The sequence below is a fragment of the Jaculus jaculus genome, chromosome 21 (assembly GCF_020740685.1).
Source record: "Jaculus jaculus isolate mJacJac1 chromosome 21, mJacJac1.mat.Y.cur, whole genome shotgun sequence".
Taxonomy (NCBI): Eukaryota; Metazoa; Chordata; class Mammalia; order Rodentia; family Dipodidae; genus Jaculus; species Jaculus jaculus.
This window is the reverse complement of record NC_059122.1, coordinates 8,727,026-8,751,461: the sequence shown is the minus strand read 5'-3', so window position 1 is coordinate 8,751,461 and position 24,436 is coordinate 8,727,026. Positions and strand designations below refer to the sequence as shown.

Genomic DNA, 24,436 nt, shown 5'->3' with positions numbered 1-24,436 from the left:
AGAGTGAGACCCTGCCTCAAAAAAAAACAAAACAAAACAATCCAATAAGCAATTGTATATAGTATCACTTTTTATACAATGGCCAGTGCTTCGTAAATGACATTTTTAACATGTACCAGGCAGGTGCCAAAAAGGCCCCATTTCCCAGATAAATAGACGAAGGCTCACAGAAATGATAGAATTTGACCGAATCCCCCAGGGGAAAATCTTCAGATTCTTGCCACTACCAGAATTTGTTAATGACTAAGGAAGTGATGATGTCATTGGATACAGTCCACAGCACAGCAGCAGATGTTGACCTCTGATTTTCTCCTTCAGCCCGTGTTTAGGAAACAAACCCCTTAGGGCAGAATCCAGGGTTGCTGTTTGCCAGGTGCATTGAGGCTTTCCTTTGAAAGCGCTGCCAGCAAGTGTCACTAGTTGTTTGCTGTTGAGGGGCCAGTGTGTATCTATCCACTAAGCCAGGAAACTTCCAGATAGTTCCAAATGCTCTGGTTGACTATTAACTCCACCCCGGAAATCCCCACAGAAGCTCAGACCTTGACCAGAGATCCCAGCATGTCCCCAACCCTCCAGGCAGAGCCTGACAGCTCAATGCCCTGAAGGTTGAGAAAACTGGACTCTAATCCTGGCGTAATTCCTTTAGTCCTCAGAACTGTAAGAAAAGAGTGGGAAAACTGACCTGATCCCTTTCTGATGTTTATTTTAGCCACTTATGAAGTTGGAATCCAAGAGCTCCAAAAGGTATTGTTTCTTCTGCTTATGCATGCATACCAGAGAGGGAGATGAAACCCGAGGACTGCATGGAAAAGGAGGTTTCTGCGAAAGAAGACATTGTATTTTCATCAGGTTTTCCCCACAGTTTTCAACCCTGAGCCCTGTAATGCCAGTCAGAAAATATGTAATCATGCCGGGCGTGGTGGCGCACCTCTTTAATCCCAGCACTTGGGATGCAGAGGTTGCTGTGAGTTCGAAGCCAACCTGAGACTACATGGTGACTTTCAGGTCAGCCTGAGCTAGAGTGGGACCCTACGAAAGAAAGAAAGAAAGGAAGGAAAGAAAGAAAGGAAGGAAAGAAAGGAAGGAAGGAAAGAAAGGAAGGAAAGAAAGAAAGGAAGGAAAGAAAGAAAGGAAAGAAAGAAAGAAAGGAAAGAAGGAAAGAAAGGAAAGAAGGAAAGAAGGAAAGAAAGAAAGAAGGAAAGAAGGAAAGAAGGAAAGAAGGAAAGAAAGAAAGAAGGAAAGAAGGAAATAAAGAAAGAAGGAAAGAAGGAAAGAAAGAAAGAAGGAAAGAAGGAAAGAAAGAAAGAAGGAAAGAAAGAAAGGAAAGAAAGGAGGGAAGGGGGAAGGGGAAAGGGAAGGGAAGGAAGGAAGGAGGAAAGAAAGGGAAGAAAGGGAGGAAAGAAAGGGAAGAAAGGGAGGAAAGAAAGGGAAGAAAGGGAGGAAAGAAAGGAAGAAAGGGAGGAAAGAAAGGAAGAAAGGGAGAAAAGAAAGGAAAGGGAGGAAAGAAAGGAAAGGAAGGAAGGAACGGAAGGAAATGAAGAAAGGAAGAAGGGAAGGAAAGGAAAGAAAGGAAGGAAAGAATGGAAAGGAAGGCAAGAAAGGAAAGAATGGAAAGGAAGGCAAGAATGGAAAGGAAGGGAAGAAAGGAAGGAAAAAAGGAAGGGAAGGGAAGAAAGGAAGTAAAGGAAAGGAAGGGAAGGAAAGGAAGGAAGGAAAGGAAAGAAAGGAAAATACTTATCACATAGGAAGACATCATCTGCACTGATTTTGGGGCTACTTATCTGTGGCAGTCAGCACCAACTGGCCTTCAAGCACTGTTCCTTTCAGAAGAAAGACTTTTGGAACAACCCAAATATGTGTGTCTGTGCTTTCCAAAACAATCCGCCAGGGGCTGCAGAGCCGGCTCAGCAGTTAGAGGCCCGGGATCAATCCCCCAGTACTGGAGTAAAGTCAGATTCACAAAGTGCTGCTTGCGTCTGGAGTCCATTGCAGAGGCAAGAGGCCCCAGTGTGCCCGGGTTCTCGTTCATTCTCTCTCTCTCTTTACAAATAAATAATCAATAAAATATTGAAAAAAATCACGGGCTGGAGAGATGGCTTAGCAGTTAAGGCACTTGCCTGCAAAGCCAAAGGACCCAGGTTCGATTTCCCAGGACCCACGTTAGCCAGATGCACAAGGGGGCGCACGCGTCTGGAATGCGTTTACAGTGGCTGGGAGCCCTGGCGCCCATTCTCTCTCTCTCTCTCTCAAATAAATTAATTAAAAAATATATTTTAAAAAAGACCCTGAGAGGCCAGGGCCAGTGCATTTAAGGCCAAGCAGAATGGAGCGCTGCGGCATCCACGCGTGCCCTGGCCAGGGATGCCCATGCAGGATCTCCTCACCTGTACAGTGGGGATGACAGGACACCCACCACCCGTCCTGGTGAGCCGAGTAAAGGCTGCACAGTACGCTGGCAAGCACTTGGCACTGAGCACCTATGCCAAGCCTCGGTCGTGTCCTCTGTAAAACTGAGCCTCCTCCACGTGGGGCAGGACGGGGGTTTTGTCACGTGTCTGCCAAATCCAATGTCCCATGAGTACGGAGATCAGGCTCGCCACCCCAAACTGTAGAAAGAAGTCAAGTCCTTGAGCACTTAGCATTGGTCACCCTATGCAGTGCCGTCACGGGGTCAGTGATGGGTCTGTTCTGCCCTCCCTGGGTTCACTGCATCTGGATTTTTTGCAGGGGCTGGGGGGACAGAGGGAGAGAGAGAATTGATGCCCTGGGGCCTCAGCCACTGCCATCGAACGCCACATGCTTGCGCCACCTAGTGGGCCTGTGCGACATTGCGCTTGCCTCACCTTTGTGCATCTGGCTTACGTGGGATCTGGAGAATCGAATATGGGTCCTTAGGCTTTGCAGGCAAGTGCCTTAAGTGCCAAGCCATCTCTCCAGCCCCGAATCTAGATTATTTATCATTCTGCTTTGATTTTCTTCTGCCTGCTGCCAATAATTGCTCATTTTATGAATATACCTTATAACTGGAAAAATAGAAGTGATGATTTTCATTAATGAGGATGGAAGTGACTAACTGAAATGCTTTACCTACCTTCCTCATAATGAGCTTCCAGATGACCACATCTCTTCCCTTTCAAACAACACAACATGGAAGTGTTTTAAATTTTAAAATCTTTCATCCTCTGGATATGTTTTCTATTTATCTCTGGGTTTTTTTAAGTATTTTATTAATGTATCTGTGAAAGATAAAGAGAGAGAAAACGTGCACCAGGGCCTGTAGCCCTGCAAACAAATTCCAGATGCATGTCACCTTATACATCTGCCTTATGTGGGTCCTGGGAAATCAAACCTGGGTCCTTTGGCTTTGCAGGCAAGCACCTTAGCCACTAAGAAATCCCTCCAGCCCTATCTTTGTGGGTTTTTTTGTGTGTGTGTTTCTTTTTTTCTCTCTTTTTTTTTTAAGGTAGTGTCTCACTGGAGTCCAGGCTGACCTGAAGTTCACTATGTAGTTTCAGGGTGGCCTCAAACTCATGGTGATCTTCCTCCCTCTGCCTCCCAAGTGCTGGGATAAAGGGCATACCCCACGACACCCGGCTTCCTATCTCTGTTTTTAAACTTAACAACTTGTGTCTGATTCCACATTTTCTTAGTAACTTGAAATATTCTTTGTTTTAACTTTTTATTGACAATCTCCCTACATATTGATAATATGCTATGATCATAATCCCTTCCTACCACCTTCCCTTTTTCCCTTTCTCTGTCCCTCCTCCACTGAATCCCTTCTTTCCAACCAGTCTATTGCTTTTCTCTTTTTAAAGATTTACTTTTATTTACTTATTTATTAGCAACAGAGAGAATGGGTTCAACAGGGCCTCTAGCCAGTGCAAATGAACTCCAGACACATGTGCCACCATGTGCATCTGGCTTATGTGAGACCTGGAGAATTGAACCTGGGCCCCTAGGCTTCACAGGCATGCGCCTTAACCGCTAAGCCATCTCTCTAGTGCCCCAGTCTCTCGTTTTGATGTAACCATTTTCCCCTTCTTATTATGCAGGTCTTGTGTAGGTAGTGTCAGCCACTGTGAGGTCAGGAGTCTGTGTGTGTGTGGCATATGCATGTATGTACAGATATGTGCATGCATGTGTGCAGATGTGTGCCCATGCATGTGCACAGCAGCAGAGGGGAATGCCAGGTGTCTTTCCCTGTCTCTCATCTGTGTGTTTCCCTGAGATGCAGTCTCTCTCCGAACCCAGAGCTGAGGTCTTACGTGAGTCCTAGTGAACCTTTTTCCACTTTGCACAGAACTTAGGTTTACAGGCATATGTGGTCGTGTCCAGCTCTTTACATGGGGCTGGGAAATCAAATTCAGAGCAAAGCAGGCCCTCATGCCTGTGTGGAAACCCCCCTTACCCTCTAACTCATCTTCTCAGCCCATTTTGGATTTTGTTTGTTTGTTTGTTTTTCTGAGGTAGGGTTTCACTCTAGCTCAGGCTGACCTAGAATTCACCATGTAGGGAGCATTCTTTTTTTTAATATTTGTTTATTTATTTGGGATAGAGAACAAAAGAGGCAGACAGAATTTGTGCACCAGGGCCTGTAGCCACTGCAAAGGAACTCCAGATGCATGTGCTTCTAGCTTATGTGGGTACTGGGGAATCGAATCTGGGTCCTTAGGCTTTGCAGGCAAGCGCCTTAACCACTAAGCCATCTTAACGTGGAGTATTACTGGAGACTGAGTGAACCAGCCCATGCTCTGACCAGATGCGCCCGGGCCCTTGCCGGCGAGAATCTTTGCCTTCTCGCCAAACCAGCACAGGAGTTTTGTGTAACTGCCTTCTTTCTCCAAAAGTTACCTTTTCTACCTGCCGTCAGCACGTTTGTTTCCAGAAAAGACTCCTCAACTGGTCAGGAAATACACAATGAGCACACCGTCCTCAAGGCTACCCTGGGAGCCGGTCCCTCACTTCCATAAGTGGAAATGAGAAAAAGAAAGCTCAGAACACGGCCTGTCACTGATGTCGCTGAGAAATAAAACCCTGCCCATCCGAATTGCCATCCTGCCAGTGCTAATTTGCTGAAATGATACATGAGGGGCAGGAGCATCTGTGGGCTGCTAGGCCTGGGTTTGGTGGCAGTGTTTGGGTTATTTTCTGCTTACTTTGGGGTTCTTGAGTCACTCCCAATTAGTGGCATCAGATATGTGACTGGAGAACACACAAGAGGATGACATTGTGATCACTGGGACTTTTAATGAAACCAAACGCGCTTCACGCGAGAGCCCAGTTGTGACAGGAAGCAGATGATCGGTAAGGGAGGAACCCCAGGGTCCCTTGCCTGCTTAGCGCATCAATTGCACCCACTGACACACTGCTCAGATGACACAGTTCTCCCCCACATCGTCCCCGAGTGCTTAGCTCTTCAGATGTGCTCCTGGGAAGGGGCGCAGGGACCAGCTTACGTGTCCACGTGATGTTGTGTCTCTCCAGGGTGTGGGCTAGCTGTCTGATGTCTACGGAAACCAGGGTCTGCTCTATCTGGTCACAGGAAAAAAAATGACTATTTTCCTCTTTGCTTTCAGCCTTGGAAGACTTGTCTACATCAAGAGCTGAGGTGAGTTGAATCTTCAAAATAGAAAATATCTGGGGCTGGAGAGATGGCTCAGTCATTAAGGTGCTTGCCTGTGAAACCTAAGGAGCCATGTTCAACTCTCTAGGTCCCACATAAGCCAGATGCACAAAGGTGAGGTAAGCACAAAGTCGCACATGCCCACTAGGTGGCGCAAGTGTCTGGAATTCAGTTTATAGTGGCTGAGGCCCTGGTGCACCAGTTCTCTCTATCTCATGAAAAAAGGCAAATCTTGGGTTTGCCTCAAAAAAAAAAAAAAAAAAAAGGAAGAAAAGGAAAGAGGAAGAAAGAAAGAAAGAAAGAAAGAAAATTTGTCTAACCATTGATGACTCAAGACTGAAGTGATTTTCTACTATGGGCTGGCCGGATTCCCAGCATAGGAACTGGTTCTGACTCTCCGGAACTTTCTAAGGTGCCTGGTGCAGTGTAGGTTTGCAGTGACCCTGCCCACCCTTCCTTGCTCTTGATGTACTGACTTGGCAGTCTCCCTTTGGTGAGTCAAAGAAAAGGCATTACAGATGACCGCCCCAGACAGACGTGTGGACGCCAGCACAAAGCCGGGAAGTGTTGGGGATGGACAAACGGAACGTCTGCTTGGCAGAACCGAGAAAGGGTGCTTGGGTGTCATGAAGCCAAACCAAGGAAGCGCTGTGTTTGTCAAGAATCTAAGAAACAGGGGCTGGAGAGATGGCTTAGCGGTTAAGCGCTTGCCTGTGAAGCCTAAGGACCCCGGTTCATGGCTCGGTTCCCCAGGTCCCACGTTAGCCAGATACACAAGGAGGCGCACGCGTCTGGAGTTCGTTTGCAGAGGCTGGAAGCCCTGGCGCGCCCATTCTCTCTCTCTCCCTCTATCTGTCTTTCTCTCTGTGTCTGTCGCTCTCAAATAAATAAATAAAAAATGAACAAAAAATATTTAAAAAAAAAAAAATCTAAGAGACAGGATCATGTCTGAGAAATTAAGTAGCTAGTGGCTGTGGAGTTGAGTCAGTGGGTAAAGGGCTTACTCTGCAAATACAAGGATCCGAGTTCAGGTCCCAAGCATTCAAGTGAAAGCCCGGTTTAACAGTACACACCTGTAATCTAGCACTGAGCCAGCAGCGACGGGGGAGGAGGGTCGGAGGGGATCCTGGGACTTTCTGGCTAGCTAGTTTAGCCAAGTCAGTGAGCTGTAGGTTTAGGGAGAGACCCTGTCTGAAGAAACAGTGTGGGGCCAGAGTGATGGCTCAGCGGTTAAAGTGCTGCCTGCCAAACCTGATGGCCAGAGTTCGATTCCCCAGTACCCACGTAAAGCTAGATGCAAGGTGGTGCATGCATATGTCGTTTGTAGCAGCCGGGCGCCCTAGCAAGCACCCTTTCTCTCTGTCTAGCTCTCTCCTATCTCTCCCTGCTTGCAAATAAATATATTTTTTAAAAAGATTAAAATAAAGGTTGAAAAAAATGCAGGGAATGATTGAGGAAAACAAACCCCAATGTTGACCTCTGCCCCCCCCACACACACATACATGAGCCTGCAAACATATTGCACATGCAGAATTGCATGTGCTACACAAATATACATGTGCAAAAAAAAAAAAAAAAAGGTATAGTAAAAGAAGCTGGTGGGTTGAGTGAGGGCAATTATGAGAGTTTAGAATCAAACAGAAGGGGAGGGAAGGAGCAGAACATGGGCTTGGGGGAAAGGCAGCAACCACGTCCCTGTGGGGAGACGCTGAGCAGTGACTGCCACCCTGACATGGACAGCAGAAACAGGGAAGTTTCTCTGTGTGTTTGAGCTGAACATGGTCCCACCCCTTAGAAAAAAACAATCCATGTATGTTTTAAGTTCATTTTCCCAACAGTTTCATTAGGATTGAACAGGGTGCTATTATCTCAACACCCGAGCTTCATTTTTCTTTGCAATCTGTTCACATTTCAGCCACGGACGTGAGGACGAAGAAAACCCCTTTAAGGAAGTAGAGCTATGTGAACAGGCACCTCAAAAGCCGGAAGAGGATTCATGTTGCAGAGCTCCTCACGTAAGCACGCCTTTAACCCCAGCACTTGGGAGGCAGAGGTAGGAGGATCGCTGTGAGTTCGAGGCCACCCGGATACTACATAGTGAACTCCAGGTCAGCCTGGGCTAGAGAGAGACCCTACCTCAAAAAAGAAGGCTGGTAGCCGGGTGTGGTGGCGCACGCCTTTAATCCCAGCACTTGGGAGGCAGAGGTAGGAGGATCACCATGAGTTCGAGGCCACCCTGAGATTACCTAGTGAATTCCAGGTCAGCCTGGGCTAGAGTGAGACCCTACCTTGAAAAACCAAAAAAAAAAAAAAAAAGAAAGAAAGAAAAAAAAGAAGGCTGGAGAGGTGGCTTAGCAATTAAGGCGCTCGTCTGTGAAGCCTGAGGACCCATGTTCGAATCTCCAGATCCCACATAAGCTAGATGCACAAAGGTGAGGCAAGCGCAAGGCCGCAAGTGACCACTAGGCGGCGCAAGCGTCTGAAGATTGATTACAGTGGCTGAGGCTCAGGGGCGCCAATTCTCTCTCCCTCCCTCTCGCTCTGTCTAAAAATGAAATAATTAAAAAAAAAGAAAGAAAGAAAGAAAGAAACAACAATGCAGAGTCTTCCCTAACCCAGTCTCCTGGAGGAACAAACAAATCTTTCCGTCCTGTTTGCATGGCTGTGAACAAGCCCCCTAGGCTAGTATTGTGCTGCCCCTAAGCTCTTTTGAGCATCTCCAGAGCTTCTCAGGCCCTTTTGAACTGCAGGCAAGGGTTGACAAGTGCTGAAAGGAGAAAGTGGGGAGAAAGAAAGGGAGATGGAACGTAAATGATGGGTGGAAAGACAAAATGTCAGGTAAATGGGAAAAAGAGGAGAAAGTTTCCAGCCTCCCGTGGAGGTGAAGAGCAGAGTTCCAGGGCCAAGACCTGCCCATGGCAAGTTTATAAACAGTGAGACCCGCGAGCAGTTACTAACTTTCCCAGCCACTTTATCAGGAGGGCTAATGATGGGCTGGAGAGATGGCTTAGCAGTTAAGCGCTTGCCTGTGAAGCCTAAGGACCCAGTTTTGATTCTCCAGGTCCCACGTAAGCCAGATGCACATGGTGGTTCCATGTGTCTGGAGATGGTTTGCAATAACTAGAGGCCCCGGTGTTCCCATTCTCTCTCTTTCTCTAATAAATAAAAATAAATATTTTAAAAGAAAAAGAGGAGCCGGGTGTGGTGGCACACGCCTTTAATCCCAGCACTTGGGAGGCAGAGGTAGGAGGATCGCCATGAGTTCGAGGCCACCCTGACACTACATAGTGAATTCCAGATCAGCCTGGGCTAGAGTGAGACCCTACCATGAAAAACCAAATAAAAAGAAGAGGGCTAATGATGTCTTTTCACGGATATGATTGACATGAAGTAGAGTGTCTTGGAGCTTCTGCTCCATTATCTCCTAACCACCTCCCATGGGCCTGCCTCCAGGCCAGGCACCCACTGGCCATCCATGGGAGGGTGCAGGTCACTCACAGGACGTGCTCACACAGGAAGTAGAGTCTGCTAAGACAGCATTCAGCGATCTGTCATTCACGATCCTTGCTCTCCAGAAGCGACAGCTGGTGGCTGATCAGCCCCCTCCTTGTTACATAGGTACAAGCAGGCATCCACGAAGAGACAGCTAGAAAATTCCAAATGACTGGAGTCCCTCAAGACAGACGGAGTACAGCAGCTGGAAATCAGGACAGCAGGATGGACATCAGCCAAAACAAGGTCTTCCCTGAAAACAGGAAGCTGCCCAGACACTGCCAAGATCAAGGTAAGCAGTGCTTCTTTGAGATCCTCTTCGCCATGATCGGTTTGTTTGGAAGCTGGGGGTGACCAAGCGTATAACGTTTTACAGATGCATGTTGAACATCTGTTGTGTACTGAGTTCCTTGTCCTTGGAATCAGAGGGCTAAAGTTCAAATCTCCTCTCTAGTACATTGCAGTTGTGTGGTGACACTGTATTCCCGTGGCTCCACTTCCTCATGTGCAAATTCACAAAAGGGGCATCTGGACTCGTACCTCACTAGGGGGTCTTATGAGGGCCAGACCCACCAGTATGCCGTGTGATAGGCTTCTTCCTTTTCTGTTTCTAACTGCTGATCTTGCTTCTGTGGCCATACCAGTGATGCGATGTTAGCAAAAACTATTGATTGCAAAGAGGCAAAATAAGTCATATTCTGCTATAAAAGATCATAGAGATGGTTCACCTAGTGGAAAATCTAGGCATGGCGAATCCAAAGTCTCCAATGTCACAGAAACATAGCATCCTCCTGGCTCAGCTCCCTCTGTGGTGACACCATTTTTATTTTAAATTTTTTTTATGAGAGACAATTGGTGCACCAGGGCCTCAGCCACTGCAATCGAACTCCAGATGCTTGCGCCACCTAGTGGGCATGTGCGACCTTGTGCTTGCCTCACCTTCTGCATCTGGCTTACGTGGGATCTGGAGAGTCGAACCTGGGTCATTAGGCTTCGTAGGCAAGCGCCTTAACCACTAAACCATCTCTCCACTCCCTGTTTTTATTTATTTATCTACTTTAACTTTTTGGCAGATTAGACTCTTGTGGACGTAAGCACGAAGCCAGTAGTGATTGGTTTGCATTCTAAATTCTGATAAGCCCCAGAGGAAAACTAGACATTTTTTATTTTCCCAAATGTTGTAAGATGAAAATATGGCCACGGTTACTAAGTAAAAAGATGTGTTGCTGTCATTGACCCAGCCTGTGTCATGTTGAGACTGGGTAGAGTCAGGTGCACCAAAAAAAAAAAAAAAAACAAAAAAAACCCAATACATATATATGTCTGTCTGTATGTCTCTCCTTCCTCCTTTCTCTCTCTCAAAAACAAAAAGTAATAATTTTTTAAAAAGAGTTAGACAAGGAGAGATGGCTTAGCAGTTAAGGCATTTGCTTGCAAAGCCAGTCTTGTTGAGCTTGCCTCAAAAACATAAAAATTTTAAAAAGAGACAAATCACAGGCTGGGTAAAGATAGCCCACAAAATAATGGCAAGATCTCATCAATGGGATGGCACCAAACTAAAAGCCTTCTGTACCACAAAGGAAACGACAAATGAAGAGACAGCCTGCACAGAGGAAAGCACCTTTGCCAGCCATAGGGAATGCATATTCAGCATACACAAAACCTCAAAAGTGCTAACGCCAAAAATCATGTGATCTAATCAATAAGTGGAAAAAAATAACTGATTAAACAAATGCTTCTTACAAGAAGTACAATGAGCCAATAATTACACCAAAGAAAAATAAGAAATAGGTCTAAGAGAAATACAAAGCAAAACTCTTCTGAGCATCCATCTCACCCCAATATGAAAAGCATCAAGAAAATAACAACAGGGCTGGAGAGATGGCTTTGTGGTTAAGGCACTTGCCTGCAAAGCCAAAGGACCCAGGTTTGATTCTCCAGGACCCACATAAGCCAGATGCACAAGGGGGTGCACATGTCTGGAGTTTGTTTGCAGTGGCTGGAGGCCCTGGCGTGCCCATTCTCTTTCTCTCTCTGCCTCTTTCTTTTTCTGTCAGTCAAATAAACAAAAAGAAGCAGTAACCAATGTTAGAGAAGATGTGGTGGTGGTGGTGGGGGGGGACCCTATGCATTGCTGATGGAAGTGTAAATTAGTGCAGCCAGAGTGGAAAACAGAATGGAAGGTTCTGGGCTGGAGAGATGACTTGGCAGTTAAGGCGTTTGCTTGCAAAGCCTAATGACCCTGGTTCCATTCCCCAGGACCCACGGTAGCCAGATGCACAAGTGGGCGCACAAATCTCAAGTTTGTCTGCAGTGGCTGGAGGCCCTGGCACACCCATTCTCCCTTCCTCTCTCTCTCCACCCCATTCTCTGTCAAATAAATAAATAAAAATAAATTATTTTTTAAAGAATGGCAGGTTCTCAAAAAAGTAAACCTCTCTAGCTACATCGCCCCTGGGGAAGGAAATTTAAGCTGGAATATGTTACGGGTGCCTGTCCACTCGTGCTCAGTGCAGCACTATTTATAGTAGCCAAGCTAAGGAAGCAGCCTAGGAATTAAGAAAATGTTACCCTAGCCGGGCGTGGTGGCGCACGCCTTTAATCCCAGCACTCGGGAGGCAGAGGTAGGAGGATCGCTATGAGTTCGAGGCCACCCTGAGACTCCATAGTGAATTCCAGGTCAGCCTGGGCTAGAGCGAGACCCTACCTCGAAAAAATAAAAAAAGAAAAGTCACCTTCACTGTGGAGTCTTATTCGTCCATGCATAAGGTTGAAGTTATTTTTTGCAGTTTTTGGGTGTGGTGCTTAGTTTTGATTAGTTGTTTGTGTCTGAGAAGAGTTCTGAAGCACTCATGACCTAAGTATTATCTACAGCAAGGATAAAGAGATGTCCGTCTTACGGTCATGACAAGTTTACAGCGCCTGCATTTAGCAGGCCACCTACCCATGGAAGCAGCCCCTATTAGCTTCTGGTATCCATCATTAACAAGTGATTCATGTTGATCTGTGTTCAATTAACTTGCCTGAGAAAATTAGAAAAAAACTGGGCTGAGGGATGGTTTAGCATTTAAGGTGTTTGACTGCAAAGCAAAAGGACCCAGGTTCGATTCCCCAGGACCCACGTTAGCCAGATACACAAGGGACACATGCGTTTAGAGTTCATTTACAGTTCCTGGAGGCCTGGTGCACCCATTCTTTCTCTCTCTTTCTCTGTCAAATGAGTAAATAAATAAAAATAAAATATTAAAAAAGTTTTTTTGGTATTTTTATTTATTTATTTGAGAGCGACAGAAAGAGGCAGAGAGAGAGAATGGGCACTCCAGGGCCTCCAGCCACTGCAGATGAACTCCAGACACATGCGCCCCCTTGTGCATCTGGCTAACATGGGACCTGGGGAATTGAGCCTTGAACCGGGGTCCTTAGGCTTCACAGGCAAGCGCTTAACCGCTAAGCCATCTCGCCAGCCCCAAAGTAAAATATTTTTTAAAAGCCACAAGAGTAGATAAGGCCACTGCAAGTGGGGACTTGACCCTTGCACTGTTGCATAAGAGAGGCGCGCTTATCAGTATCCCCAATGTCAGAGAGAAAACTAAAGCTCTGAGGCAGGAAGTGGATTATTTAAGGCTCGCAAATACTGTGTTAGTCAGTTCCATCACTGCAAAGAAACCACTGAGAAAGGAAGGATTCAGCAATTCCGCGTCCGTTGTCCTTGGCTGTGCAGCCTACCCCGACAGTGGGAGCGTGAGGAAGAGCGGGCAGCTCGCTTTGTGATGGACAGGAGGCAGTGGTGCAGGGATTGCTGAAGCCTAGGTCTAACTTCAAAGGTGTGGCCCACCTAGCTCATTCCTCTAGCTGGACTCCACCTCCTGGTTTCCCGAACCTTCTAGAATGGTTCAGCTGGGGACCACGCGTTGAGCACATGAGCCTGTGAGGAACACTTCATCCCATTCAAACCATGCAGAACACGGGCCCACGTGGCATTGGGCCTCTGCGCCTTGCGCCCGCCTTCCCCGGCTCTTGGGCATGGCTCAGGGGTTCTCTGTTCCCCTTACAGGTGGCTACGTGCAGGCTTTGGAGGTGACTAAAGAGGCCCCACATGCAGCCACCCTCAGATCCTCAGAAGACACCTACGACGATGTGGAATGTCCCAGGGATGATGGGTAAGCACGTTCTGGCCTTTCAGCAACATGAAGGCGAGTGGCGCTTTGCACGCGCCGCGAGCTCACGGTCTCTGCGTCCTTTCTCCACAGCCCTCCGGGCGACGTCACTTGCTCCCTCGCCTCGGAAAGCGGTAAGTGTGGAGGACCCCTGTGGCTGACTAGTGATGGGCACATCATCTTACTGATACCAGTTGTGTGTGTGGTGGTGATGGTGACCTCGGAGAAGTCCTGAGCTTGTGCCATCAATGCATCCAGTAGGGGAGGGGGTGCTTGCGGCAAAACAAAGCAAGAAAACTTAACATATTTTATTTATTTATTTGAGAGTGACAAAGAGGGAGAGAGAGAATGGGTGTGCCAGGGCCTTCGGCCACCGCAGCTGAACTCCAGACGCGTGCACCCCCTTGTGCATCTGGCTTACATGGGTCCTGGAGAATCGAACTGAGATCCTTTGGCTTTGCAGGCCAACACCTTAACCGCTAAGCCATCTCTCCAGCCCTCGATTCACAATTTCAACTTGAACGATTGCTGGTATAATGAGTAAATGTCTCTATATGCAATATGTACGTTTCTTAATTTCAGAAGAAAATAATGAAGAAATGTATGAAGATATTTACAAAACCAAGAACAGCGACGGGAAAACAGAGTGAGTTTCTTTTCTTGGCTGTGAGGGCTAATGGCATTTAATGGGACCCTGCAATGCCCAGTTTGAGAAATGACCCTATACCCCACCCCCACCATCCTTTAGAGAGAGTTGCCATGGAGTCGTGACATGCTGATACTCCACTGGGATCAGCGGGCTGTGCATTGGCTGGACACAGTCATGTGCCATGAAATAGAAGTTACACGGCTTTCTCCTTTGAGGAAATGTCCGTTTCCCAGGGTAGAGACATTCACGCTGTGCTGTGAACAGGATCACATCAATGACTGTAACTTAGTTTTATCTGCAGAAGTTCTCAAGACAGTCTCAGGGATATGATCAAATGGACATGAGTGATCAAATTCAGTTAGAAAGGGCGCATCGTGAAAAGGGAGCCAGCTTAAGGGCTGAAGGGAAGGAGGTCCCTGAGGTCACTGTTAATCTTTTCCACCTCTGCCCCCCATGATCCCAGAAGGATTTGTGGAGGAATTTACTGGTCAGATGGACAGTTGGTCCATCACCATTGTTGTGATCCTCAGCACGTGGAAATTGGTGTCATGAGTTTCAGAAGCCATCGGTCGCTCTCCACACTCCCAGCACAGCCTGTAATGTCACTTGAAGTTATTTTCTCCTGGAAAAGGGAGCCTTTGCCCCATAAACCCAGCAAAAACTGCACACGATTTGTGGCAGAGGCGAGTCCTTAGGACTGCGTCACCGTGACCACTGGTGTGCGCTGGTTCCCTGTGCGTCCCTGTGCGGTGCCCCAGAACTCTCCAGGGCCACCGTCCTCATCCTCTGCCTCTTCTCAGCTCAGATGGACAAGCCGCTCTGCAAAGACTGCAGAGATTCTTCAAGAGAGAGAAGGGGAGATTCAGAATCAAGACGGCCAAGTCAAAGGAAAATGTGAGGTAACCGTCCCTTTAACCCCTTCCTTTTCCTGGAGAGGACTTACGCCCTGGCCGCAGACACGCAATGGGGAGGGCATTTGCCATGCACTTCTGAGCCGGGGCCCGGGGGTGTCAGAGCCTGCAGACAGAGCCCCGGGTGGCCAGCGCCCTTGGGTGCTCGGATGCGCACGTGGCCCGCCCCCTTTGGCAAAGTCAGTCAGGAAAGGCTAGCAGGTCCAGGAGGCAAACCTGCATGCTGGCCTTGTCATTCCTTCATGTCGCCATCACTAGCTTTGTTCCTCACCTTTCCTTCTTTCTTCGACCTACAGAAATGAGACCCCTCCTGGTCTCATTTGTTTACCCTTCTCTATTGAATTTGTCCCCCCGACCCCCAGCACAGCAATGGAAGGGAAGTGTTCTGCTGAAATGGTCTCTGTGCATCTGTCTTGGACCTAGCAGGGACCCTGCCCGCAAATATAACCACCTCTAACGTGCCAGTCTTTGGGACACAAGGGACAGGACCCTGGGCGCTCTTCGGTTTGCCCCCCATGGCCACGTCTCTTCCGTGGACACTCAGCAGTCTGCGATTTCCTACTGCAAGCAACGTGCGTCTCTGGAGACAGTTCTTTCACTAATACACCCACAAAGTCTCGCAGGCATAGAGCCGTGGTTTGTAAGGGTCCTGTAAAATAATTTGCCAAGCTCACTGCCGACACTGAGGTAGAGTTATAGTATTCTCTAAAGTTCTTTCCGGGTATAGAGTGTCGGGATTTTGTTTGTTGGGGCCAGATCCAACAGATCATGGGGTTTGGATACTGTACCCCTGCCTACAGCAGGAGAGACATGCTTATCTTGGTCTCTTTTGCTAAGCCACTTCAGGACAGAAACTGTCCCCAGTCATTTTTTGTACACAGCCAAGAGCCTGGATGATAGTGGCTGCTCCAAGAAAAAAAACCACACGTATGTGTGTGTGTGTGTGTGTGTATATATATATGTGTGTGTGTGTGTGTGTATATATATGTGTGTGTGTGTGTGTATATATACATATATACACACACACATATATACATCCACACACATACACACACGCGCACACACGCACATACACCTAAGTTATAGGCATCAAACACCTAGGTTTTTATTTTTCTTTTTCCCATGACATCCACACTTCTTTCCACGTAATCCCCTTAGCAGTGAGAAGTGAAGGCCACCAATCTTTCCAGACCACATGCCCTCTCTCACCTAGCAAGTTGCCATCTTACATTTATTTCCACCTGGTCTGAACCTCTCTCTGTATGTCCTCCATTGGCTTGCAAAACACCAACAGGGTCAGTGTCTGCAGAGTGTCCCCGTGACTCCGTCTGAACACTATTCCATCTCACCAATGCTTATGCACATGCAATACGTCTGACTGGTTTCTTTAACCATTAGCAGACAAGGGCCGGAGAGATGGCTTAGCGGTTAAGGTGTTTTCCTGTGAAGCCAAAGTACCCTGGTTTGATTCCCCAGGAACCACATATGCCAGATGCACAAGGAGGATGCATGCATCTGGAGTTCATTTGCAGTTGCTGGAGGCCCTAGCACGCCCATTCTCTGTCTCTGCCCTCTCTCTCTCTCCCTCCCTCTCTCTCCTTACAAATAAATAAATAAGTCTTTGGAGGGGGAAAACGTTAGCAGAGAAGGTAGGGTTCTGTGTGTATGCAGAGGGCGGGCAGCCCGCGGTTGTCTGTTAGGAGGTAAGCAGGCATTCATCAATTGTCTTGAGTAGGCAGTGAGAGTCAGAAGAGAGCTGAGGGAGGTTTGCGTCGTGCCCTGACTGGGTGGCACCCTCCTGCTTAGAACAGCCCTCATCGGTGTGTACTTGGGAAGCGTCTGGTGATCTCTGCACAGGGCTCTGTCCTTGACTGTGTTGTCTCTTCTCTCAATCAGCAATGGATTTTCCACATCTCTGCCTGACTTAGGTAAGTGCCATTCGTTTATTGCGGACCAAAGCTACTGGTACATTCAGGACTGGTATGTCCAGGACGGGGCTATGGGGGGGGGGGCGGAGAGAAGGGGCGACAGGAGAAGGAAGTGCTGGGATAATCCCATGGGAGGCTCTCAAACCCACTTTTATACTTTGGTGAGCGGGGATTTTGTACCCAAGACCTCAGATGATGAAGTTGGGGCATGTTGCATCATATCACACACGTGTGATGGATTTGACGGCATGTGGTTTGATGTGCGCACAGTGAGTTGAGTATGACGGTGTCACAGGATGGGTCACTGGAATACTGTGTCGCTGAGGAAGCAGCAGGGCACGAATTATCAGTAGTGCCAGCCATGTAGAACACACAGAATGTGCCCAGGACTCTGGTCATGTCACTAAAAGGGCTGGCGCTGTGTTATTCTTTGGATTTCTTGTTTAGGGGCTATAGACCTGTGGCTACTTTAAGTCCAACACAGAAATTCAAATGCATGATACACTTCAGAAATTTAAGTTTGCTAAAGGATAAAGATTATGTATACCCAAAAAAATTATAGCTCCCTCAACCTGTCCCTCTTTTAAAAAGAAACCTTGGAGTAAGAATGCCCTCTCAGATTAAGCATTCCCTAATCCAGATACCTACAATTGAGCACGTTCCATTCTCTGAGTGTTGGATTAAGTGGAAAATTCCACTCCTGACCAATATGATGGGTTGTAGTCAAAACACAGGAAAATGGGCTGGAGAGATGGCTTAGCAGTTAAGGTGCTTGCCTGCTAAGCCTAAAGACCCATGTTCGACTCTCCAGATCCCATGTAAGCCAGACACACAAAGGTGAGGCAAGCACAAGGTCTCACATGCCCACTAGGTGATGCAAGCGTTTGGCGTTCGATTGCAGTGGCTCAGGCCCTGGTGCACTAATTCTGTCTGTCTGTCTGTCTCTCTCTCTATATATATAAATAGATATAGATAGAATTAAATATATGTATATATATAATTTAAAAAAACACAGGAACACTGGAAGTATTGTATAAAATTGCCTTTAGAACATGTCTATGAAAATGTACATTAAACCTAAATTTCAAGTTTTGAATTCCTTCTCCAAGATAAATCATCTTCAGTATGTCCGAATATTCTAAACTTTAAGAAGCTTTGATACCTAAAATTTCTGTTCCAAGGCATTTAAAATAAGGGAGACTCAACTCATATCCCCATCCAACTTCAAAGAAATTGAATAAAACTAATAAAGTAATGAATAATTGTGAATTGTGAGACATGGATTATGAATAATTATAAAGAGTCTCAAACTTCTTCAAATAATGATTTGCCTGAAAACCATGGGATTCTATGAAATGCGCCAGAGAACATAAATTCTATGCACTGAAAGTGTCTAATTCTAATAACGCACTAAGTCAGATTCAATTCAATGCAAGGTATTTATTTATATAGGAACATTTGCCAACAGCTTGAAACAAAGGGAGGGATTTTTTATTATAAAAAAAGTCAATATGAATAATTTAAATTTGTTTCCTTTTTTCCCCATTGGGTGTTAAGAAACACTCTCTCAGAATTCTAGCACTATATAAATCTTTTCCAGTGCCAGAAAATGGGAATATAGTTAATAAATGATGCTTCTAAGCAACTCATTTTATGAATTCTGCATGAAATCAAATTGATAAATGTGCATATATTTTTGAGATACCAGAATATTTAGAATTTTTTAATCTCTCAGTTGGATTTCCTTCTGAAAGAGAAGCTTTTTGTTCTAACAATCAGGTTGGGATACACAGGCTTGAGGGTGTGTCTGGATAACTGTGCGTAAGTGGAAAGGTCAGGGGCTGTAGATTGCAAACCTAATTTTGCCTTTTTTGACAGGGCTAGGACCGAGGTCTCGGGAGCTGACAGTCTATGACGATGTTGGCCTCAGTGGAAAAGAGTGGAAGTATAAGTGAGTAACTTTACTAGTGACCCCTCCTGACATGTGACCCACTGCCCAGTGCTTTGCTCGATATGGCCCGAGAGCCCTCTCTCCAGATTCTGCACGCGTGGACAGGAGTCCCCTTTGTTTCGAAAGGGAGATGGTCAACACATTCGTACACTACCCCACAGGGTAGCGATGCAAAGGCCAGGGAGCTTGGGACCTGGTTTTCTTTCCCATCGTCAAATGTGGGTACTGAGACTCGGTTTCAATACGTTGCTTGGTGAACCCTCGCACGCATGGCAGAGTGGCTGGCGGCGTCTGCCTAGGCTCGGCACGTCCGTACTTGTGCAAGGCGGCGATCCTTCCCAGCCAGCCCACCTTCTTGTCTTCTGTCTCTCCATTAGCGATGGCTTCAGTCCACACAGCTGCGTTTCTCTTCTTCTCACGCCCAGTCCTCCCCCAGTTGTCCCCCAGTGTCCTTCAAACCATTCTTATTCTCCTTCCCACCAACCCCCGCCAGCCCCAAGTCAGCCGCTTCCTGCTTCTCGGCCGTTCCCGCAGCCAGTCCCCGCGGACGCTTTCCCTCCCTGGTCACCCACCCTGCAGAGTGGCTAAGGGGCAGTGTGGTCGTGCCACGACACCCACAGCCTTCCCGCTTCCAGTGGCCACCCACCCTCAGAATGAAGCCCACACTGGTCGGCAAGAGATAAGTGTATCAGGATGCGCTCCTGGCAACTCTGAGGCTCACTTGCACACCCCACCCGTGCCCACCACCCCAGTGCTCCATCCACACCACACGCCTGGAATTCCCGAAGTCCAAAGCCACCCATCCTTGCCAGACCTTCACATGGGGTCCAATACTACAGTGAATCACCCAGCCAACACTACTGAGCACGTGCTCTGTGCCAGATATAGGATACGAATCAGTACATACACACACACACACACACACACACACACACACACACACTTCTTTTTTTAATATATTTTACTTATTTATTTGAGAGAGATAGAGGCAGAGAGAGAGAATGGGCGCACCAGGGCCTCCAGCCACTGCAAACGAACTCCAGGCGCATGTGCCCCCTTGTGCATCTGGCTTATGTGGGTCCTGGGGAATCGAACCGGGATTCTTTGGCTTTGCAGGCAAATGCCTTAACCACTAAGCCATCTTCTCCAACACCCCCCCCCCCAACACACTTCTTGTGTCCGATAGAGGAACAGATGAAAAAGAAATCTACACTACACATTGGGATTTGGTTGTCTGAAGTAGAACACGTGAAAGTAGGCAGTTTGTGTTGGGAAGTGCACAGATTTATAGCGACCTCATTGACGTGGGTTAGGTGCCCCCTTTTATTAGAATTCCCCATTGTAAGAGCCTGGTTTCTTGACTGTCTTGTCCCCTAGACTCAGAAGTCCATGGTGTAAGCACTGTGGCTTTCAAGTGGCCTGATCCCAAAGGTGGTTTGTTAATTAATAAAAAAGGACTTGATATAGAAATGTGCACAATAAGCCTGGAGAGATGGCTTAGCGGTTAAGGCACTTGCCTGCAAAGCCAAAGGACCCACGTAAACCAGAGGCCCAGGGGGGCAACATGCAGTCAGGGGTCACTTGCGGTGGATAAGGGCCCTGGGGTGCTCATTCTCTCCCCTCTCAAATAAATAAAAAACTTTTTTTTTTTTTTCGGTTTTTTGAGGTAGGGTCTCACTCTAGTCCAAGCTGACCTGGAATTCACTATGTGGTCTCAGCATGGCCTCAAACTCACAGCGATCCTCCCATATCTGCCTCCCTAGTGCTGGGATTAAAGGTATGCACCACCACGCCCAGCAATAAAATACTTTTTTTAAATGTGCAAAATAATCTCGAATATCACAATCGGTAGCCATTACATTTGACATTAAGTGTGTCAGAATGTCTCTGCACTAAGCTGATATAGGAAAAGTAAGTGACATTTGACAGGCGGATCCTGGGAGCGAGGGGAGAGGTGAGGGGCAGCGACGGTGCAGAGACCCGTATAAATAGAAAACGGGGCTTAAGAGGTGTCTGTGAGGACTGGGAAGGTGGCTCAGCCAATCAAGCGCCTGTCATGCAAGAAAGAGGACCTGAGTTTGGACCCCCAGCACCCATGTAGAAGCTGGGTATGGAGATGGTGCACCTATGATCCCAGAGCTGGGGAGGCAGAGGCAGGTGGATCCCCAGGGCTGGCTGACTCCAGGTCCAGTGAGAGACCCTAAGTCAAACAACTTAAAGAAGAAAAAAAAAAAAAAAAAGCAAATTTGAAGAAGGCACTTGACTTTGACCTCGGGTCTCTAGACCCGTGATTTCTGCCAGCAGTGTGAACCTGACCGCAACAACAGTCCTTCAGAGGAGAGTGGCAGGCAAGGTGGAAAGCTGTAGACTTCGCATTGTACACATTGAGCCTGTGACGGTGGTGGTAGCCAGCTAGCTAGCTAGCTCTCTGCCCGTCTGTTCACTTCGGTGAAAAATGGCATGTGTTACTAAAGGCTTCACAAGGGCCAGAGAGAGGGCTTAGCAGTTAGGGTGCTTGCCTCGAAGCCTAAGGACCCATGTTCGACTCTCCAGGTCCCACGTAAGCCAGACTCACAGAAGTGAGGCAAGCGTGAGGTCACACGTGCCCACTAGGTGGCGCAAGTGTCTGGCGTTCAATTGCAGTGGCTGAGGCCCTGGCACACCAATTCTCTGTTTCTCATGCACTTTCTCTAAAGTGAAAAAAAATTGATATAAAGGGTTAATGAGCACTATGAAAGCCAAATGAGTTAACTTAAGAAACATAGTGAAACCTGACCTGATAGGTGCTCAGAGGGTTTTAGATCCTTCTAGAACTCCTTTTCCCTGTTTGCTCATCAGCCCAGCTTCTCTAACGCAGGATGCTGAACACGAGGTGGCTTACTTACTCTTGTGTCCTGGCACAGTCTAGGAGTAGTATTCTCATTTTAGGTACAAAGAAATGGAGGCTTCATGGGCTGGAGAGATGGCTTAGCGGTTAAGCGCTTGCCTGTGAAGCCTAAGGACCCCGGTTCGAGGCTCGATTCCCCAGGACCCACGTTAGCCAGATGCACAAAGGGGTGCACATGTCTGGAGTTCGTTTGCAGTGGCTGGAGGTCCTGGTGTGCCCATTCTCTCTCTCTTTATCTGCCTTCCTCTCTGTGTCTGTCACTCTCAAATAAATAATGAATGGAAAAATTTTAAAAATAAAAAAGAAATGGAGGCTTCAAACCATGATCTCAAATTTGAATCTCTGAACACCGGAGGTCAGCAGACCGTGCCCTGTGAGCACACTGTTTTTGTGAACAAAGTCACAACAGTGGGGGGGAACAATTGTCAAAGAGGCAATGTAGCTTAGAAAGCTTAAAATATTTAGTGCACGGCTTTCCTATAGATTGTCCAAATGAATTTTTAGATGACTTTAACCGTTTTATAAACAGTGACCCCCCCCAAAAAAGCAATGACATATTTGTTAATGTTTACTAATTCAACCTTAATGTGCCTGATCAGAATATTTATTTTTGTCCCCAGAGAAGAAGATAAGCTGAAAATTTGGAAGGCCAAATTTTTGATGCCAAAGGGGAAAAACGAACAAAAAAATCCCGATAGATTGGAAAGGTAGGCGCACTTACATAGTAATATCTCTGCCTCAATTGCTGCCTCTTCACAGCCAGGCGACCCTAGACAAGCCTTTACATTTGATTTCCTGTTTCCTCATTCGCAAACAGAGAATCAACACAACTTAATACGGATGAGAGGATTAAAAAATTAAAAAGTTAGATCTTTATTTACTTATTTTTGGTTGGTTGAGGTAGGGTTTCACTCTAGCCCAGGCTGATCTGGAATTCACTATGTAGTATCAGGGTGGCCTTGAACTCTCGGCCATCCTCCTGAGTGCTGGGATTAAAGGCGTGCGCCACCACGCCTGGCTACATTTACCCATTTATTCCCATCACCCTCCTCCCTACTTTTGGGGGATGAGGAGCAAGGAAGAACTTCAAGTTAGCACTCATCAAACAATGAAAACCTTCCAGCCTCCTCTTTATTTTTTAATATATTTTTCTCTTTACAACTTGCACAATTGTAAACAATATCCCATGGTAATTCCCTCCTCCTTCCTCCTACTTTCCCCTTTGAAACTCCACTCTCCATCAGATCCCCTCCCCCTCTCAATCAGTCTCTTTTGTTTTGATGTCATGATCTTTTCTTCCTATTATGATGGTCTTGTGGAGGTAGTGTCAGGCACTGTGAGGTCGTGGATATCCAGGCCATTTTGTGTCTGGAGGAGCACGTTGTAAGGAGTCCTACCCTTCCTTTGGTTCTTACATTCTTTCCGCCACCTCTTCCGCATTAGAATCTGAGCCTTGGAAGATGTGATCAAGATATTACAGTACTGAGCACTCCTGTCACTTGTTTCTAGCACCATGGTGCCTTCTGAGTCATCCCAAGGTCACTGCCTTCTGAAAAGAGAAGCTTCTCTAAGCAAAAGTGAGAGTAGCATTAATATAAGGGTATGAACATTAAGAGAAGTGCTTACTGGGCAGTTTGGTGAGCATAATATATACATTTAGCCAGACAGCAGCAGACGTTATACCCTTAGGGCCAGCCTCCTCTTATCCCATAGAAACTTTCTCCCAGTAGAATAGAACTTAATTAAAAGACCAGTTCGGACTCACATGAAAGGAAGAAAACAGCAAGTATGTAAAGACTGACTTCCTTAAGGCGTAATTCTAGTTATGAGGCATAAGGGTTAAAACCTGAATTGCGTCTCCGCAGTTCAGGATCTGGCCTTCATTGACATGACTCCAGTCTACCTGGCTGAGTGGGGAGGGTGTGTACTGTATTGAGGTTTATTTATTTAGCTCTGAGCACCTTGACCAGGTTGCTTGAACACAGAGCAAGCCTTCCCTTCATCAACAGTCCATGAACTGAGAGCCTTCTGTGGCTTGTCTGCCCTGGGAAACCTGTCTAGCAAACTCTTCTCAAGTATGGCAATAGAAATCAGACATCTGCCCATCACAGATTTAATCCCAGGATGGTGTAGGATTTCCCTGCCCTCAAGTTTATTTTTATTTAGATGAGAGCAACAGAGAAAGAGGGCGGAGGCACACCAGGACCTCCAGCCACTGCAAAGGAACTCCAGACGTGTGCGCCCCTTTGTGCATCTGGCTAACATGGGTCCTGGGGAAATCGAGCCTCGAACCGGGGTCCTTAGGCTTTACAGGCAAGCGCTTAACTGCTAAGCCATCTCTCCAGCCCCTCAAGTTTATTTTGAAGGAGGGGGTTAGCCTCAATGTAATTTATTTTTACTAAATAGGAAAGATATATACTCAGACTAGAAAAACAGGGTCGGTTTGTTTTGGGAGGGGTGTTTGTTTCGAGGTAGGGTCTCACTCTAGCCCAGGCTGACCTGGAATTCACTATGTAGTCTCAGGGTGGTCTTGAACTCACGGCGATCCTCCTACCCCTGCCTCCCGAGAGCTGGGATGAAAGGCGTGCGCCCCCACGAGACAGGGTTTATGACTGAATCTACAATTCATCACTGCAGCGAGCCTGGCTAATGAGCCCTAGGTGTCTGCTTTTCTTTCCCCCCTGCTCCGCTTTGGGTTTACAGACGTGCACCACCCCACCCAGCTTTTTACGTGGACTCTGGGGGTGCAAATTCAGGGCCTCCTGTTCTTGGAGGTCGGCACTGTCCCCAGCCCCTGAGATTAGAGCTGAGCTGTTGACAAGGGAGAGAGGCATT

The 24,436-nt window shown here is 47.1% G+C and overlaps 1 protein-coding gene across 1 annotated transcript in view; it reads left to right on the top strand.

Moving 5' to 3' along the window:
• Positions 1–626: 626 nt before the first annotated feature.
• The window catches only part of Fyb2 (FYN binding protein 2), a 30,272-nt gene continuing 6,462 nt past the window's right edge, over positions 627–24,436 (top strand). Inside the window, exons 1-11 of the mRNA XM_045139385.1 lie at positions 627–744; positions 5,580–5,611; positions 7,542–7,641; positions 9,245–9,410; positions 13,173–13,278; positions 13,369–13,409; positions 13,858–13,921; positions 14,725–14,823; positions 16,732–16,763; positions 18,642–18,714; positions 22,222–22,308. Of these exons, the coding sequence (XP_044995320.1) occupies positions 697–744; positions 5,580–5,611; positions 7,542–7,641; positions 9,245–9,410; positions 13,173–13,278; positions 13,369–13,409; positions 13,858–13,921; positions 14,725–14,823; positions 16,732–16,763; positions 18,642–18,714; positions 22,222–22,308 (848 nt within the window). The 5' untranslated portion in view covers positions 627–696. The remainder of the gene's footprint in view (positions 745–5,579; positions 5,612–7,541; positions 7,642–9,244; positions 9,411–13,172; positions 13,279–13,368; positions 13,410–13,857; positions 13,922–14,724; positions 14,824–16,731; positions 16,764–18,641; positions 18,715–22,221; positions 22,309–24,436) is intronic.